General features: G+C 43.6%; 1 protein-coding gene across 7 annotated transcripts in view; it reads left to right on the forward strand.

Moving 5' to 3' along the window:
• The window catches only part of RUNX2 (RUNX family transcription factor 2), a 223,373-nt gene that overhangs the window by 105,470 nt on the left and 98,571 nt on the right, over positions 1-19,332 (forward strand). For 4 of the 7 annotated variants that reach the window (XM_030037300.1, XM_041128816.1, XM_030037303.1 and 1 more), the window contains one exon: positions 11,629-11,802. The exons of the other annotated variants lie outside the window; for them this stretch is intronic. In XM_030037300.1, the coding sequence (XP_029893160.1) occupies positions 11,629-11,802 (174 nt within the window). The remainder of the gene's footprint in view (positions 1-11,628; positions 11,803-19,332) is intronic. 7 annotated transcript variants of the gene reach the window in all.

The following is a 19,332-nucleotide window of genomic DNA, read 5'->3' on the forward strand; positions in this document are numbered from 1 at the left end:
TAGGCTGTCCAAAACATCTGCTTTCAGGCTTAGTTGTGGTTTTTTTTTTCCCCAAGAAGTTTGTAATTTTGATGTCTCTTGTTCTTCATACTTGCATGGAGAGGAGCACATAGGTTTCAGCAGAAGGGGATGGCTAGGGCTACTCTGCGTGGCACCATCTCTCTTTGAGTAACCAGCAGATGCACAAATAAGAAAGCAACAACCAAACCCAATCGTGGACTAGTATCTGGACCTTCATCTGGTGATGCAGGAACACTGGAGGATTGGGCATGAAATTCTAGTTTTACTTCGTTGTGTCTCCCCCAAAAACTAGTGGAATCTTGGAGTCATGCTTGCTAAATTAATGGTGAAATCAATCTTGTCATATCCACTGTGAGGCAAAGAAATGACAGTTATTCTGAAATTAGAGGCGTAGGAAACTCTGGCGCAGAGGGGTTAAGACCAGCGTTTCCAAACTCAGGTTCCTTGTGGTCTGGAATACCTAAGCAGACACAGCCTGCATTTCACTGTGCCCTTTCATGGCAGCTGGAGATGCTGAACTCTTTGCAGCATCAGGCCCACAGTTAGCACGAGCTGCCTGACTTAATGTACTCATGTTGAAAATATTGTGTACGTGACTTAACCAAGCACAGACAATCACTCAGTCCTAAAACAGTGGGGCTAAAAGAAACCTCAGGCGACCTAGTCCATTTTTCCTCAGAGGAAGTATTATATATACTTAGATCATCACTGACATCTGTCCAAATTCTTAAATCCTCCAGTACTGTGCCTTCCACTTACTTACCAAGTCTGGTTTTTGTGTTTTTTTTCTTTTATACTTAAAAAGGAGTTTGCTAATATCATACATTAATCTCTTAAATCTCCTCTACCTCAAATGAAGCCAGCTTTTTCTTGTTCTGTTCTCAGCTGACACAGAGATCAATTGATTACCATTTTCTTTAGAAAACATTTTGCTCTTATCATGTCCTTTCCTGCTCATCTCTTTTCTAGACTAAACAAATGTATTTCCTTCAACTTTTCCATGTAGGTCATGCTTTCTAAATCTCTTATTGCTCCTGTTGCTCTTCTCTGGATTCTCTCTCATTTGTCTGTATCTTTCTTAAGAGGGTCGTGTCCCAAAATGGATAAAGCAGTCCAGCTGATGTCTCACCACTTCTGAGCAGAGTGTAATAGTTACCTTCTATGTCTTCTATGCAACTTAACCATTAATCTTTCCCAGAACTGCATTTACTTCATTTTTTTTTTAAAAGACAGAATCCTATTGACTCACAGTCAACTTGCAACTCCTTGCTACCCCCCAGATCTTCCTCCGCAGTGCTGCTGGCTAATAGGTTTGTCCTTGTGGTGCATTTCAGCATTTGATTTCTTGCTCCAAAGTGTAGTACAATGCACTTAACTTTTACTGTGTGCCATTCTGCTAATGACATGTCAAATATAATTTCTCCAATTTGCTAAGATTGTTTTGAATTCTGACCCCTTTCTCCAAAGTCTGGAGGACTCCTCCCTACCAGATGTCATCTCAAGATTTTATAATCGTGTTTTGTATTGCATCATCCAAGTTATTAAAGAAAATAATAAATATTAGCTGGCCGAAGACACATAAAATACCTTCCATTTCAATATCATTAGTGATAGTCAGCGGGCAATGTTGTAACACCCAACTCCCATCCATGCATCCCCTATGGCTGTGTTTTAGCCTTTAAATGACACTTTCTTTCCCTCAAAGACTTGAAAGCAAGTTAATCCATCCCAGGTTCCACCTGAGACCAAAATGCCCCTGCTAGCATTAGCAGATAGAGGTGGAGCATAACAAGGGGATAAAAATTGCGACTCACCTCCAGGATGGTTGGCAGGATCTTCAGGCCAACGTTTCTTCTCTTAAGCCCCGCCGCATCTATGTGCGCATTTATGTGCCGCTTAAGGCTGTCCATCTTCAAAACTTGCGCATCGTGTAGGTGCTTGTGCAAGTGCTGTGATTACACAGAAAGTTGAATACCTTCTGCAACATGAAAGTTGCCCCAATAAACCCACTCGTTGCCAGCAGCACGAGACTTTTTTACACACTTGAGTGTATGAATAAGAGCAAAGAATGACATTAAGCATAATTTTTACTGGGGGAACCACCAATTCTTTATGCCTTTCAGGAGGAAGAAAGGGAGACATCCATCAAACTGTCATTACAAATTTGATGCCACAAACCTAAGCTCATGAAGCCGCCAGGAATCTGTAAACCTTTTAAAGGATACGCCTGGTTTTGACATTCAAAATAAAAAATCTTTATGGATTTTTGTGGAAAACACTGATGGGCCAGCAGCTAAATGACATTTCTCAACAGTCAGACAGACTCCACAGAAACTGAATAGATGTCCAGTTTTAGAAGGACAGGTTAATTACTTTCTGTGCTATGCCCAGGAACAAATAATACTTGGCCTGTTTTACTTACTGAATAGGAAAAGACGTTTGAGGGTGGTTGGTTTGGTTTTTTTTTTTCTAAAGGCTGCTACATCCTGGCTTCTGCCTCCATATAGCCTGAGTGTAGGTGCCCTTTATATAACAATAACTTGATACTTCTCAAAATACTTGGCGCTGCAAGCAGGGGAGTGGAATGCAATAAGAACACTTTAGCAGGTCTGAGGGTGAGTAAACTCCAGTAGTCTTGGAAGGAGAGGGTAGGGTTTTCAGTATACGTCTCTCCCTTACTTGGCATTCGCAGACAATAAGAATACAAGGATTAACATAGTAGACTCCGTTTATTACACTTGAGTGGATAAAGCAATTATCTGTCTATCACAGCTGTAGTAAATTGTGCAACAGCATTAACATGGGTGGATACGTGGATAAATGCTACTCTGCCACAGAGGGTGCTGATACACAAGATAATCCTTCAAGTCGAACTTGTAAAGACTGTTTTCTTTTGGAGTTTATATCATGTTACCCCCACCACTGTAGATTGAAATGGCATCTTTTTTATTTTTAACCACGTTTTTAGGTTTCTTTAGCCATCTGAATTTTATTAGTAAGGTTATTTTAGAAATATCCCACTTTAATCAAGTTTAAACAATCTGCTTAAAACCTGCTGCATGGATATAAACACAGTAGTCTTCTAACGCAGCAAAACAATCTGTTGAAAGATAGAGTGCAAACATGCACACATCCATCTATTATTGCTTAACTGTTGTTTCTTCCATGCCTGAATTCCCATTGTAACCGCAGCATTCAGCCTGCAATACGCTCCTGGTTTGGGGGGTGTAAAACAAAACCAAAAAGGAAAATGCACCTTATTGATGTCTAGAGAGCAGAGCAGCATAGCATCAGAGAGCTCTTACGACTAGATTTAAACTAAGCGCCTTAAATCTGGTTTAATGGCTGTGTTTACATCGCCCCCCCTTTTCGTTCTTTTAAAGTAATCAGGTTTCGCAAGCGTTAAGAAAACCATCCCCTCCTGCCAGCTGGAGGGAGGCCAGTTCAAGGAGATTTTTTTTCTCTCCCGCCCCTCTCGCCCCCTTCGTTTGCTATGATCTTTACTGCCGGTCGCTGCAGCAAGCAACAGAAGTTGGCGGGCTCTTTATAGGATAGCTACCTTTGGCGGGGGAAAAAAGCTTTATTCCTCAAAGATGTTGCTGGGTTAGGATGAAGATGATAAAGTCAGAATGAGGAGCTCTTGCGCTTTTGCGGGACAGCCCTTGCTCTCTCTCTTCTCCCCTTCTGCTGAAAAAAGGGGGAGGAGAAGGGGGAGAGCGTAACAGATACCAGCATGCAAAGGGAATTAAGGCAGGGACCGAGACTTGCGTGACAGTCTCTGTTTATATGAGTTGTCTTTAATGTCTCTGAGCAATGTTTAGCTGGTTTCCTGGCACACGTGCACACAGATTCCTTTATGTTCATGAAGGATGGATAAAGGTGAAGGCAGAGCATCATGGCATGAAGGGGTCCCACCTGCTCCCTCCCCGACCCGGCTGGTTTGTGCTGATGTTCATACGGGGTGCTGCTCAGCTTTGTAGAAGAAGCTTCAAGATCCAAGTCAGAATTCAAAAGCTTTTTGAAAAGAAGAAAGAAAGGAAGGAAAAAAAACCACTACAGCAAGGGGACACCTTGCTCATGTACTGCCGAGCCGAGGCCGTACCACAGCAGAGGGGCAGAGCAGAAGGCAGCGTGGATCCTGCAGCAACACTGGGATGAGTTCAAGGGTGGGAGGGAACCGGTGCAAAAGCAATCCCACTCAAGCCCCTTCCTGCTCTCCTTGTCCTTTTTCTCAAAGCACCATTTTGGTTTCATTCATTAAATCTTCCAGTTTTGCTGCTTGAACACAACTTTCCCTGTGCAGGCTTCCGGGCCAACTCAGCCCCTGCCACATGCTCCCCATCCGTCCCTTGTCTGCCGGAGGAGCGGCCTGGAGCCCTGCTCCGAGCAGGCATTTTTCGCCTCCCTACGTAGAGAAATTTTGAGGGCGAGAGGCTCCTTTGCAGCTGTTGCAGTTTTCTGAAAAACCCCGACCTCTGGGTCTGTCTTTCAGCTGGGCGCGTGCTTTTCAAAGACCCTGGCTGAATTTTAAAAAGCAGTGATAGCGCTTTATATCCTCCAAGGCTTTGCAACGATTGCGTTAGAGTCATTCCCACGGGCACGAGGGGACACAGGTTGCACGCCCGCGGGATCGTTTCCCCTCACCCTTCCTGCCCCTTCCTCCCTTCGAGCTGCTGGAAGCTCTGACTTCGTCCTGTGCTGGCCGGGCTGCCTGCGAGATGAGCTGAGTCGACCTTTGCTTTTGCTCCCAGTAAGTCAGTGGGGAGATGACCATCAACACCAGAGATGCTCCATGGGCTTGACCTCTGCGCTGAGGTTCAAACTTGCCCCTGCCTCTGCTCACCCTGGGTTGGAGCCACAGCTCCGGGAAGACAGTAGCGTAACTGGTTCCCCTGGGAGGGAGATCTGGCCCTTTTGGAGCCGAACCAGTAGTCGGCAGACCTTTGGGAGAGCAGGGGTCAGGGAGGAGGAGCTCAGTGGGATTTTGGCAATGGGCCACCTTAGATCCATTGTATAGGAACTGAGCTCATCCACAGCGTACATGCCTCTGTCTTTATTTATTTCCATTTCTCTGCAGTAGTTTCAGGTACAGGCCTTACCTGCCCTGGGTAAAAAATATGTCTTTTTTTAAGAACAAAAAGAGACAGGGTCTTGTTTTCTGCCTGCGTCTGAGTGACTCCTGTTGACACTAATAGAGCTCTGTGTACAGTCAGGAGAATAAGCTCTCCAGTCTAATGCAAACTGGTGCCCTCAGCTATTTAAAAAACAAACATCTTTTTTTTCTCCATTGAGTGAATTAACTGCAGTTACTGCACCTATGTAGCTCCTTGTTTTATGAACTATAAGAACCTTTCCTATGCACAGCCTATGGCCTAATTATGTAATTATGTCTCTTGGGTGGATTATATTTTTCTTCTCATAATTGTGTCTTTACCCAAGAGACTGGAAGGGTTCCAAGCTTTCCCCTTTCCTGGGTAAAAACGTTTGGCTCTTCTGTGTTTTGGGATTTTTTTCATGAACTTTGGATTGGGTGCATTCGGTAGGACTGGGGAGGGGGGAAGCCAGCCCAGGGATGACAGTTTGTCACGAGACAAGGGACACAAGAGGGACCCTTGTGACTTGCTTCAGAGATTTTTTCCTTGTAAAGAGCTGACATGCTTCTTCTGGGCTTTTGGTGATTTACGTCTCTCTTATTTTTATCTCTAGTATGTAGATTGACACTGCTTTGGAGTGACATCTTGCTGCAAAGATGTGTTGTCTGAAATTTGTAACACAACAATGAATATTTTTGGTTCATGCTGAATGCTCAGCATTATTCAGTCCCTGCACAACAGCTGTTAAAAAGCCTTAGGCTCAGGTCTCAACTCCTTTACCGTGGCATAAATGTGGGTCCCTTGACTTCAGCTTTACAAGTCTGTAGCTGAATTCACAGTCAAGCCCCTATCAGTATCTTTCTGTTACATCTGATCCATAGGACTAAATGGGATGAAATGCAGGAAGACATCCAATGAGAATTTAATGAGAATTTGTGATGAAATTCAGAGGACATGTAACCTATCTTTTTTTCTGGTGTGAAATTGTCTTCTACAATGCGTACACAGAAGTATGTCACTAGTGTGCTAGTGTTAAAAGAGACATAATCAGAGTGCTTGTCTCAAAGACATATAATGTTAGTAGGAAAAAATGTGCCCATTCTTTACTTTTTAAAGCACTTCACCTTTGGAAAACAGTGGGAATAATCAAAACTTGGGTTCTTGGGCTCTGAGGTGCTTTTCTTCAAGTCCAGGAAAACTTGGGATGTATAGGCTGTAAATTCGTAGCTTGTAAAGTAGGTGATTATTCTTCTTTCTGCCACTCCTTAGCCTGAGGGAAAGTCCCTGTTCCATTAAAGTTTTCTTCTTTTTCAATCTCAGCACTGAACCCAGAGCCATAGAAAGCCTCGGTTACCGGCCCTGGCGTTCAAAGGATTTTTATTTCGTTTGCCCTTTCCAGCTGTAGTCACTCCACGGAGTGACTTTCCAAACTTCACTAGCTGATGCTGAGCGCACTCCTGACATATAGCAAACAGAAGCCATGGTGGTATTTCATGTTGGGTCATCATCCTCCATTCTGCTGGGGATGTCCCAGCAATTGTGTCCCCAGCAGGTGAGAGCCCAGGTTCTGACTTTCATGACCTTTCTGCCTTCCCTTGGCTCTTTTACAGAGACACCTGACTCCCATGATACTTCTTGTTAAGGCAAAAGCAAAAAAGATAGAACTGGGCGATGACTGAAAATAGCTAACCCACTTGAGAGTGATAAAAGCATCTGTTGAAAATCTGGTAACCAGATCTCCTTGGTACCAGAAAAAAAACACACACACACAAAAAAAAACTGGTGGGTGGTGTACACGGTACAAAGAAAGGGAGTCCCTGAGTGTCAGCATCTGGCGAGGCCACGTGTAGCATAATCTGATTAGTTTTCAGTTCCACACCCACAAGCTGAAAGATAAAAACGCACACCCCTCCTCCCTGAGGAGGTAAAAATCTTCAAGCATCAACACCACATTTACATTCTGCAAGTCAGCCTCTTCCATGGCCCGATTTACATCTTGACTTCTCCAGCGGAGCGGTGGAAGTTCAGTGATGAGAGACGAGCTCACGTCCCTTTCCAGTTACCACATCCAGCAGACTCAAGATTGCCTTGCTTTGATCTGGGAGACATTCCTTCGTTTAGTTTAAACTGAAATGATTAAGCTAGAGATGAAGCCTCCTCACATCTTCTGCCATGCCTGGGATGTGATAATTGAACATTAGCTTCCATGGGCCATTTTAACATGTTCTGAGGCCGTCCTGGACTGGCGAGCTGAAGCAGCAGCGTAGGCACCGTCTGGCTGGCTGCAGTTTGCACTGACTTTATTGCACTCTCTCAGTACTATTTTCTGGCTTGGTTCATGTAAAATGGCCAAAATTGGTACTGGGGTGTATTAATGGCAATGTTTTCTGTCTCCAGAAACTAATACTCAGGTTGGTGTTTGGCTTGAAATAGCTGAGTAGCAGTGAGGGACCAGAATATTGCTCATCATTTTGGTGCGAATACTGGATTTCTAATATCTAACATGTTTTGTACTATGACAACAGGCAAATCAGAACAGCTTGTATAGCTTTTGTCTATTAACTCTCAGTTTTTCTCATCTCTTTCCCATCTCCTTGCCTGTGACCTGATATATTCCAATGGCCGCTGGGTCCCATCCTTATTCAGTAAGTCATGGGACAGCCTTGATCTTTTGGACTGCAATTCGTATCCAAGACTGCCTGTGTCCGTAACCATTTTCTCCCTCTGCAAACCCAATCCATTCCACAAAAATGCACTAAATGCAGTGTTGCAGGCATTGGGATAGCTGCAGCATTATTTTATTCTATTCTTTATGTAGCTTTTATATTGCTTTTTAATGTACTCACTGCTGCAGCAGATCACAGATTCTCCCTGGGCTATCCACACTTGCTACCCTAATCTTTTTTCCTGAAATAAAATTACACCTCATGACTGAGACCAAGGAATACAGCTTTTCTTAGCATACTCCCCTGGGATCAGGAATTTCTCTGTCAACGGACACATATATCAATGAGAGATGAAAAGCAGCTTGTGGAATGAGTTTTAAACATGTATCACATATTTCATTGCTGCTGCTTATGTGCTACTCAGAAGGCCTTTTTAGAGTGTTTTCAGCCCATACCTCATGGCTCCTCTGTACTTAATAGGATTTTTTTTTTTTTCTGCACAGGAATCAGGGCAAGAGATTTATTTAAGTTGCCTACACTTCTTTGTGAGCACCTCCTCAATATGAAGTTTTTGTTGAATTTCCTGCTTACTTTCAATGTGAGCACGTCTTAGCTTTTATCAAAGCACAGTAACCCATAACGTGTGAAGCTGTAATGTAATCTCATCTCACTGGGACGTTTCACTGGGGGAGTGTGGCTCCTTCTGTGGATCTCTTTGTCACAACACGACGCTGTGTTACAACCCTAAATTTTAAATGTCCAGAAGGGGAAGGCAAGTCTGCCTTCGGCCCCTTGCTGGTTTCCGGGGACTTGCAGTTCCATTGATGCCTGGGGTCCTCCAGATGTGCATTTAGCTCTCTTTTCTCGGCATTTTTTTTTTGGGGGGGGAGGTGGCAACACCCAAACCCACACATCTCTAGATCATTTCAGTTCAACCAGATGTGGGAATCTTTCTTCTTATTTATTTTTTTTCCCCTCTTTTTTTTCTCTTTTTTTCTTCTTTTTTTCCCCCTGCCTACACTAAAGTGCACTGCTATCCTGTTGAATTTTGCCTTTCTGTGATAAAGCTAGTTCATTATAATAATAATACACATAATTAAATATAAACTCTTTTCTAGCAAAGCTATGCACAGGCAAACAGAGCGTGATGAAGACAAAGCTGGGGGTTATTGGGCACAGGTTGGTGCAGGAGTGGTGACCTATATAACAAGTGTTCATTGAGTTATCTGAAGACAGTTAAAATAGCTTGAGCACCAGTTTGTTAGCGATTCTTTAGCAAAAAGGGCACTGTATGAACATACCACAGGATTTTTCTACAAAAATTCAAAATTTCCCTTTGGGGGTGGATTCATTCACAGATAAAGTCAGCCCTGGTGTGGGAGGCCATAGATAGGGCAAGAAAGTTTGCTTTATTTTAAGCCCTCTTGAATTTGCTGAAATGTGATTAGGAATGAGTAGAAGAGAAAAGGGGAGGGGAAGTAGATGCCTTTAAAAAATGGAGTGGAAAATATGACTGGCAAAGGGAAAAGGAAATACGTAAAAATTGTGGAGGAAAAAAAGATGGAGAAGGAGAAATCCCAAGAGAATACTGACTCTGTGTGTGTGCCTAAAAGTCGCTTCTTCATATTTAGCAGCACCTAGCTTGTACAAGTTGTTATTTAAATAGGTTGAAAAGATAATGCTGAAGACTACCAGGTTAGATGTTACCCTGTTAATTAAGCTGCCATTATGGAGTTGTTACAAGCCCACCAAAAATCGTTCCCCATTTAAAGTGATTGACACCTCCTGAAGAGAGGAGTAGCCACCCATGTCAGCTCTAACATAGAGCAGCACCTTCTCCTTAAGGAGAAAGCTCCCGCCTACCCTGTGCTTTTAGACTGAGTCATCCTGAGGGAGAAAAACCATACTTCAAAGTATAAAATAATGGGTCAACTAATTAATTTTTTTAAATTGCTAGAGAATTTTCTCCAAAATTAAATTCCATACAGTTTCTTCTCATCTCTCAACCTGAATCCTTCACTTCTCTATCTAGAGCCATGATTTCTCTGCACTTATTTTGGATTTAGCTGTCTAGTACTGACATCGCTTTGCCTATATGTCATGTAGGCACCACGGTCGCAGTTAGATGATGTGAACCCATGTGCTTCAGTACTGTGGTGAGAGGTACCATTAAAAGGCATTTTTTTTAAGAGTGGTAGTCTGATAGTTCAATCTCAAGATTCAGTGGCCTCATTTACGCTTTTAAAATAAATTAACGGGTGCTAGAATTGGTTCTCTGGCCCTAAGACCAATGGGACAATCTGACTGTATCTGCAAAGCTGAACTCTCGTAGCCTCCAGACAGATGGCTGTGTTCACACTGCTGAGGGACAGCATGGGTTATCTGAAGCCACTGGGGATCATCTGGAAGGGTTCAAGCCCAAACCCTACCAAGGACCCTTCTTATGGTTAAAAGCGTAAAAATATCTTAGCCAGTTACTGCTTGTGCCTGTCCCCGGCACTGCTTACAGGGATGGAGGCAGACGTGGGTTTGGGTTGCAATCAGAGGGTATGCGCTCCCGTTTCAGCTCTGCCAGAGGGTTTTTGTGTGACCTTGGTCAGTAACTTAGGGTAAGATTCATTCCATTTAAAGTTGACTAATGGTGAGGGTGTCTAATTAAACTAGTCATGTGTGCTCCCTCTCTGATCAGAGAAGGAAGAGAAAGCAAATTCAGAAGGTGAATCATCCCATTTTAAGACTAGTGTCAGAGACAAATGAGATGAATTGCCCTCTGGAAGTAGCTATTTCTTTCCATTAACTGTAGAGGAAGTCTACATTAGAAGAGTTTAGACTAGATGCCTGATTTATGAATGGCTAAAGTTAAGTAAAATTAGTCCTGACCTTAATCTCTATGCATGCCTGTTTCTCCATATGTTGAATGATAGAAATAACACCTTCTGCACCTCACATTCAAAGGTGCTGTTGGGCGAGAAGCATCCTATAACTACTTGGGAAAGAAATTAAACCTAGGAGCAAAAATACAACAATTAGAGAAGTAAAGCCTTTACTCTTGAAACATCTCAAGGACAATATAAGCAGTACCACTTGGGGCATCCTGTTGCTTTTGCCATTTTTCCCCTTTACATTTTGACAACCGAGCACCCATAAATGAGTGTTGCCAGTGCGGCCATATGGCACGAGGGCAGTTAGCCTGGTTTTGGGGAGAGGAGTAGGAGCACTGAGGAAGGCTGACCGTGCGAGGGAATGTAGGACCTAGTCTTGGCCAGCAGCTTTGAAGGTTTTCCTTGTGATACTGCTCTTCTCAAATGACAGTGACTATTTACTTTTTGGAAGATCTCCCAGAGGAGTGAAAGCTAATGTCTAACTGTGATAGAGTTAAAGAAAAAAAGTAAGGGGAGAAGAAAAGCTTGCATTTCGTAGCAAAAATCCACAACATATAAATCAGGCATGGAATAATTGTCCCACTTGATAACTTGTACTTAGGAGGCTTGCTTTTGGAAAAGGAAGTTTGCCCCTTTAGCTATCTAGTGTAGTTAAAGCAGGAAAAAAAAAAAGACAAAAAAGACCTTGTGTGGGTGTCCTGATAAGTGCTTATTGTGATCCAAATTGCAACACGTTACACTCTGTATGGGCACAGTTGTGCTCGATAAGGCTTTAACCAGCACAACCATGTCCAAAACACAAATCCCCCCACCGATGTCACTGTATTATTGGGGTTAGCTGAGATACCTGTAAGTCCGTTAAACCTAATAACAGGTCCTTAGAGGCCATTTGGGGTTTTTTTGGGGGTGTGTTAAATTACTAAATCTTGTTATTAACGCTTTTATTTTATGATTTGCTGTTTCCAGGGCACAGACAGAAGCTTGATGACTCTAAACCTAGTTTGTTCTCTGAACGCCTCAGTGATTTAGGGCGCATTCCTCATCCCAGTATGAGAGTAGGGGTCCCGACCCAGAGCCCACGGCCCTCTCTGAACTCTGCACCAAGTCCTTTTAATCCACAAGGACAGAGTCAGATTACAGGTAAGAGACAGAACCATAGGTTTGACTTGCACAGGCAACGGTAGTAATTGCTTATGGATATTTGTGTCTCAACTGCAGTAAAAGAGGCTGTTACAGAGTGAGAGATGTGTTCCAAGCAAAGCTAGGTGGGAAGTGGATTTTTCTATAGCGTTTGAAGCTGAAAATGTCTTTCTTTTTTTTAAAATATCTTTTTGCCATAAAACCAAAATAATCCAAAATAGTCAATCCGGGTAAATTGAGTAGGAATCTGGCAAAATTCTAACTGCCACGTTGCTCTGCCTTCTCCTCCGTGTGTGCAATAGTATGTATTAGCATAAATAGAAGGAACATTTTTATTCAGCCTTTTTATTTTGCACTCGTGTTGAGGGAAGCGGCCAGCATTTAATGGTCTTTCTATCGGAATAATAATACAATCTTCTCATGTGGCGGTTTCCTTCTAGCACCAGTGCTGACCACTGTTATAATAAACGAACTGGGTTATGGAGAAATCTCTAAAGGTTGCTTGTGAGGGTTGTATGCAACATTTATGATTGCATGCTGAGAGACAGATTTCATTGTGCTGAGAGAAATCATAAAGTACCATGTGTCACAGATTATAAGACTGAAATAAGATGTTTAACTGCAGCTATGCCAGAAGTTTGCAACAAAACTGCGAAGCCTACAAAATAAACCAATTTTTCTTGTTTTTCTAAATTCAGAGCTGGTTAAATTTTTCAAAAGAGTTTCAAAGCAACCTCTACCTAATTTTGGCCATTTCTACAGTCAAAACTCGTGCTGACGTATTTGTGTCTATCCAGGATGTGAAGAGGTGTTGCCCCTGACCAATTCACTTGCTAAAACTGTTGAAGAACTTCACCTAGATGCAAGTCTGTCAACAAAACTCTTGGCTCAATTTACTAGACGGATTTAAAACTCAGTTTTGCTGCTATAGTTGCATCTACACCAGGAGTCCTTTGCCAATGTTATATACCAGTATTCCTTTACCGGTAAAGCACTCCTAGTATAGACATAGTCTTTGAGTCAACCTAGGAAGATTTCTGGTTTCATGTTTCAAGTGGTTTTGACATGATACCAGCTGAAACTTAGTGGTTTTAACAAAGTGTTGTGGCTTTCTTCTTCTTTCTTTTTCTTCTTTTTTAAGTTCAACTGGTTTATTAATTTGCCGTAAGAAGGAGAAGTAAGTGGGTTAATTTGAACCCAAAGCACTCAGAGAATTGAAACGAAAAAATTGTTCCCATGAGCTGTGGCAAAGTTCTCCCGGATCTAGAAGTATAGCTTTAACTAGTGTAAAATGTTCATAATATATTAAATATGTTGGTAGTACCCATTACATGCTACCTGCTGCCCACCAGCTTCCCAGAGCAGGTTTTTTGGCCGGGCTTAGTGTTTTGTTTTGTTCGTTGGACATGTGAAGTCAGGGCCCTTGTGCATATCATTTTCTGGGTAAGACCTGCCAAACTAAAGCCCAATATTTTTTCTAACCTACTGTCTTCTGTCTGGCAGTGTTTGGGGACATAGTTCCTGAGAAAGCAGGGGGAAAATCCAGGGCTATAATCAGCTTTTTTCCTTCTTCCTTGTGCCTCCATAGTTTACCTATTGTGCAACACTATATCTAGGAACGAAGGAGGGTGAAATTCTTCCTGACCCCATCTGGTGATCAGCTTATGCCCTGAAGCACGAGAACTGAGATCCCCTTGTAATTTTCTTCCTAGCTAAGTGTAACCTCATATGCTGCTCTCATTCACATAAATGCCTCCTGTAGAAAATGTTCTGCTGGCTTTGATTAATAGAGTACTTCTCTGCCTCGTTATGAATCAGCAGCAGCATTTACAGATCCGGGAGGTGAAAACTTTAGATGAGCTTTAAATAAGCCTGACTGGAAACAAAGCTGTGTGGCATTCGCTGTCTTCTCTGCAAATCTAAGAGTCAGCGGTTCAAAGTACCAGCTGAGACTTCACCCAGAGAGAGAAGATGCAGTGGTGGAAGGGCAGAGGGAAGTGAGCTGAACCGAGGAAGGCAAGCTGACTGTCCCATCGATTGTGGAGTATTGCTTTTCTTGCCAGATAAACTCACGGTCGTGGGATACTTTAGAATCCCAAATTGCTCTCGTTTCTCCCAAAAGAGTGAGGACTCAGCTGCTTATTAAAGTTTGCAGTGAATAAGTGGTCTGATACAGTATTTGCCATGTTATTCCCCACCCTTGTCTCCTCCTCAATTTAGAAGAGTCAGAACACCCAGCCCTCAAAGGCTACTCGTTAGCTTTCTGGTAGCCCTCCCATTTAATAAGGCGATTAGCGTGAACATGTTACGTCGGTGTGAGCTCTGCGAATTGCGCTGGCTTCCCCAAAAGGCTTTTTGGTGCTCTTCAGGACATTGATTGTAATCTGTAAAGCTCTACACGCTTTGATGTTTCACCAAAATGCTGGGATGTTTTTTGCGGACAGTCCCTCCGAGTTCTTCTGGGAAAAATGGATGCTCGTTGCCACACAAACTCTACCAACAAGAGACAAAGCTGATGCTGCAGATGAGGCACCTCTTTGATCGGGTGTTAGCTGACCATGGGAAATGGCTAAATGTCCGCCTGTTTGGTGTGGTAGCAGGGAGTGAGCTGTTTGGGCTCCACCAGTCTCCTTGTTGTGGTGCGATATTCAGTGGGAATACCACTGGCTTCTTAACATGGTCACTGGGCTGGTATGGCTTGAGTATATATTAAAAAGGAGAATAGATCCTTGTCTGAAAAACAAGGATCTTTTTATTACCTTTATTGGAATTAACCAAGCATTCCTTTAGAAATACCTTTGTTTCTTAATCTTTTTACCTAGTAATTTAGGGAAAATAATTAATTCCTAATAACTTCAACAGTAAATACTGGTTTCCTACGACGAAATCCATATTATTGCTAGTAAGCACATAAACTGTTTTTGTTTCGTTCCCCTTGAGGTCTTGCATAGCTATTGCATGATTAAACAGAAATAATATTTAAAGCCTGGCTGGCCCACACCTGAGTCTGAAAGAACTCAGCACTTTGGGGTTCACTCTTATATTTCTTTTCTCTGTCTAGGTTGTGTTTATTTTCCTAGAGTATTGGAGTACAGGTTTTACAAATCACGGCACAGTCCTAAACCTACCACAGGACCTGGCTGTGGCAGTACAAGGCACAGAGTTGCCCTTATTCAACATGGCATTTTAACTAGGATTCTGCAAAAGCAACATCGAAGGGTCATTAAAAAACAAATCGTCCAATAAGCAGATGCCTTTGCTGAGGCAATGCAGATTCAATTTGAACCCCGCTTGCTGCCCGTAAATCAGGAATCCTGTCTGCTCACATTTGGATACTGGTATATTTGCTTTTTTATTTTTTTTCCCTTTCCCTAACGGCACTCGCACAACTTGCTCACGTATCCGATTACGTTCCCGTTCAGGCACAGAGCTGTTGCATCAGGGTTTCGGTACGAAACGAGGAAAGCTGTTGTTTTTCTAAAACGCAACCATTTAGGATTAGCTTCTATCGGCCAGGAAAAGCCACGGGTGTAATGGCAGGAATGTGGTCGGCGCGAGGACCCCGGCGGCTGGGCTGCGGGGACCGCGAAGTGGGAGTTAAGTGAGGTTTCATGCTCCATCACCACTGTGGCACCGTCTGATCTATAGGCAACCTGTGACTTTCATCACTGAAATAACAGCACTCAAAAGCAGGTCCCGTGAAATCTTTTTTTTTTTCCTTTTCCTCTTCCCCTCCCCATGCGCTTCAGGGATGTTATGCTTTCACTTCTCAGCATTTCTAGGGTTGTAGGAAGCAGATTTAAAGGCTTCAGAGCTGGCTTACCTGGCAGTTAGTGAGGGGACCCATCTCCACTAGCAGGCAGGAACTGGTTTCAGGGGTGGTGTAAACTGAGTCTGCTGGGAAGACCATGGGCAGAAAGCACCTTCAGCTCTCAGATGGAGGATGAGGATGATACCAGCTGGGCCTTCCTTAATTCCCCCATTCAGGACTTGCAGGCAATGGGCTGGATGCTGCCCTTTTGCAGAGTCACTGGGAAGGCAAAAAGCCGTGCTCATCACAGCGTTGTCCTGGGCTCTAGATACGAAGCTGTGCAGCATCTGCCTCAAGGACCAGTGTCTCTTCTCCGAGACCACCAGCTGCAGGACAGGTTTGAAACAGAAACTGTACGGCTGTTATAAGACTGGGACTATGCAAGTCCCCTGCCAGGGGTTGGCTGTGTTTTACCTGGGACCAGTAGCACTCTGAAGCACACACCAGTATGTAGCTGGTGCACATCAATCTGAGAGCACATCAGACAAAGTACGTGGTTGCCTCGAACAGATAATTTAGAAATTACCCAAGTAATAGGCTTATAGGGTGAATTATGCCTTCAGCTTACTATAATGTGGAATAAAAGCTACAAGACTCAGCAGATGAGGCGGTGGAGTTGGGATTTCTGCTGCCATGAACACAAGGGTGGCTGCAGTCTGCTGTATTTTATGCAAATTGATTGCATCCTTCAGGCAACTGGCAAGTTGCTGTTGTGAACCTCCATTTGGTAAATCTTGTGTCCCTCCTGTTAAAGTATTCTTTTAACTTTATTTCCCCCACCCCTTTACAATTTAGTTGCCCTACTGGCATGACTTGCTCAGTTTTTGGTTTTTTTTTTTCTGTCAGAAATGTGACTCTTGGCGGGGTGGGAGGAGAAATGGTTTTAGAGGTTCTTCAGGCCAAAATCTGGTCTCAATTACGCTTCTGTACATTGGGGTGTAACTCCATTGGTTTTGACTTCATTGATTGAACTGGGCAATCCAGATCAAGCCCTGGGCTTTTAAAGATGCCTAAGAAATAAAGAAGAAAAGGAGGTTGCATTTTTGTTGTTGTTGTTTTGCTGGGGGGGGTGGTGTTACAACAATAGTTGGGTTACTCATGCAGAAAGTCATCTTGGCTTTGTTAAGAACAGAAGTGAGGATATTTGCTTTAAGTGTTTACCAAAGATAGCTCCAGACAGCTTGTTTTTTAGTATTGGCAGTAGCACTAATACAATCAGCAGCAGTCAGTGCTAGAGCTGATGGCTGGATTTAAATGAGAGTGGTTTTGCAAAGTGCACGAATGCATGTGATGTTGGGGTGTTATAGATGGTACGTCGAGGAGCTGCAAGCCTGTGATCATGCTGTGATCATGTAACTCAGTTTGGGAAATGGGAAATTGATTTTTTTCTATAGTAAATCTGTATGCTTCATAATCCAGTGCCAAAGCAGTGGAATAACTCATTCTTCAGGGCAATTTATGGGTTTTTTCTTCTCTCCATTGACACTTCAGAACATTTTCATTGAAGGAAGAGAAGTCACATTGCTGGAAAGCCAATGTCATCGGTGGGAGAACGGGTCACTGGGTTTTTTTTCTCATTCTTTCTTGTTTTTTAGTTTTATACAGCATGTGCAATCTTAGACTGATTTTTAAAACCGCTTATTGTCCATTAAGCGTCAATGTCCATTGTCCATTGATGCAGTCAATCACAGATCACAAGGGTCAAGAACCGTGTGTATCTCCCACTGACTATAAATGTGGTAGTAAAATCTAGGCACAAAGTAATTTGCAATACTCAATATTTCCTGCTTCGGCAAGGTTTACCTGGAAGTGCAAACAGGACGGAGCTGTTTGTACATTAGTTTAGACCTCGCCCCACTGACTTGTTTCAGCCAAGCTGTGCCCAGGCTTTCTTAGCATACACATGATATGCCCTATTGTGAATGAATATGCTGAAAGCCGCACTTTTCTTCACACCCACGCAGGCATAACAGAAATGTTTACAAAAGGAGGACTGCTCTTAGTAATCGCTCCAAAATTTTCAAGTGCAAATGCCAACTCAAAGTGGCCCTCTGCCTCCTTTGCTGTTGTTGAATGCTCTGCTAGCCCTTCCCCATGGCTGCTGTACAGGAAGATGGGGGGCTTTCTCCCGAGCTGTTTGCTGTATTTTTATATTAGTGTTTTCCCTTGTTTTGGGAGGATTTCTTTAGGGAGGAATCCACATTTGCTCTGCCTCAGAGCTCTAAGGTTTCTCATCTGTTCTGGGCTTCTCACGATTGGGAAGATGTGCTGTGCCTGCAGAGCACATGGTGCTTCGGGTGATGGTGCAAAGCCCCTGGCCCGCAGGGACCTGACGTGCGAGCCTGCCAGCTGGAGCGAACGGGGAAGCTGGTCTTTGGTGTAGGAGGCCAAGGAAAACCTCTCACAGATCTGCTTGTAGCTTCTTCCCCGCTGATACGTGCTGAATAGTCACTCCAGCCTTTCTGTGCCTGAGCAAGGAGGAGGTGACCCTCCTAAGGACGTTGTTGTGTTTCCCTCAGAAACATCTGCATGGATCTGCCCTGGAAATGCTGTTCTGGCAGCTGGCACCTCCCCATGGTGCTCCCAGCACCCTCCTTGCCCCCAGAAGGTTTGGTTTGGTGGCGTGTGGAACCAGAAGATACGGCCTGGTTGGGCCTCAGCAGCCAAAGTCTCTGTTCCAGCAGCGTTGCAAGGAACATCTGCTGGTGGGACCAAAGGGTGCCACATGAGACCGAGCTGCACGTCCGCCTTCAAGGACTAGACGAGGCAGCTTTGGACTCTGCCTCGCGACATTTTACTCTGGGGATCGGGCAATGCCGCTGAGCAGTGACGTTTACCCTGTGGGCTCGCAGGTCACCTTTGACTTGGCAAGGCGAGGGTGTTTCGCTGCTCTCTCCTCTCATGTCCACGCAAACCTTGGCTGCTATCAGTCAGCAGGGCCTGGTTTTAGGGCATTTACTCTATGATCTGGTGAAACTTGTGTCTTCGCTTTCCGCTTTCCTAACGGGCCAAAGATAGCTCTTGAAGCCTGTCAGCCCCAGGGCAAAATTCCCCACCCTGCCTCAACCATGACTTCAGCCATGCCTTGGCGTAGAGGAATCACAGTAACCCTCCAGCCTGGGGTATTGTGACCTTCTTCTCAGTCACTGAGCTCTGATGTATCATCTGGTGTTCGATTTGGTTGAGGATTTTCCTCTTTGTTATTTCCTATTCCCTGAGAAGACATGATCTCATTTCCCTGGACCTAAGTTGCTTGCACTCTAGTTTCAGAGGGGCTGAAGTTTCCACCTGAAAATCTGGGTTGAAAGCTTCCAGCCAAGATAAGCACCCCATTTTGTGAGTGAGGTACTCAGAGAGTGCCTGCACCTTAAAGAAATGACCAACTAAATATGCAATATATCATTATTGTCCTTAAATTTAAGTAGAAATTGCATCAAATGGAGGTTGGGTGAGATACCCAAGTCCAACAGGAGATCTGCTTCAGGGCCAGAAGCAGTTAAGTCACAGCACAGTATCTTCACTGAGAGGCCATCCTCTTTTTTCTCTTTCTCTAAAATACTTAGGTCTTTAAAATCTCACGGTATTGGACTCATGGAGAGCTGAAATCAAATATATATATCTAAAAGAGAAATGTGGTATTGCGACTCTGAGGTTAGAATGAGCTATAGAAGCTGTATAAAAATTTAAGCTAGATGTCGTAAGAATATATGATATGTTTT

The sequence above is a fragment of the Aquila chrysaetos genome, chromosome 15, assembly GCF_900496995.4.
Source record: "Aquila chrysaetos chrysaetos chromosome 15, bAquChr1.4, whole genome shotgun sequence".
NCBI lineage: Eukaryota > Metazoa > Chordata > Aves > Accipitriformes > Accipitridae > Aquila > Aquila chrysaetos.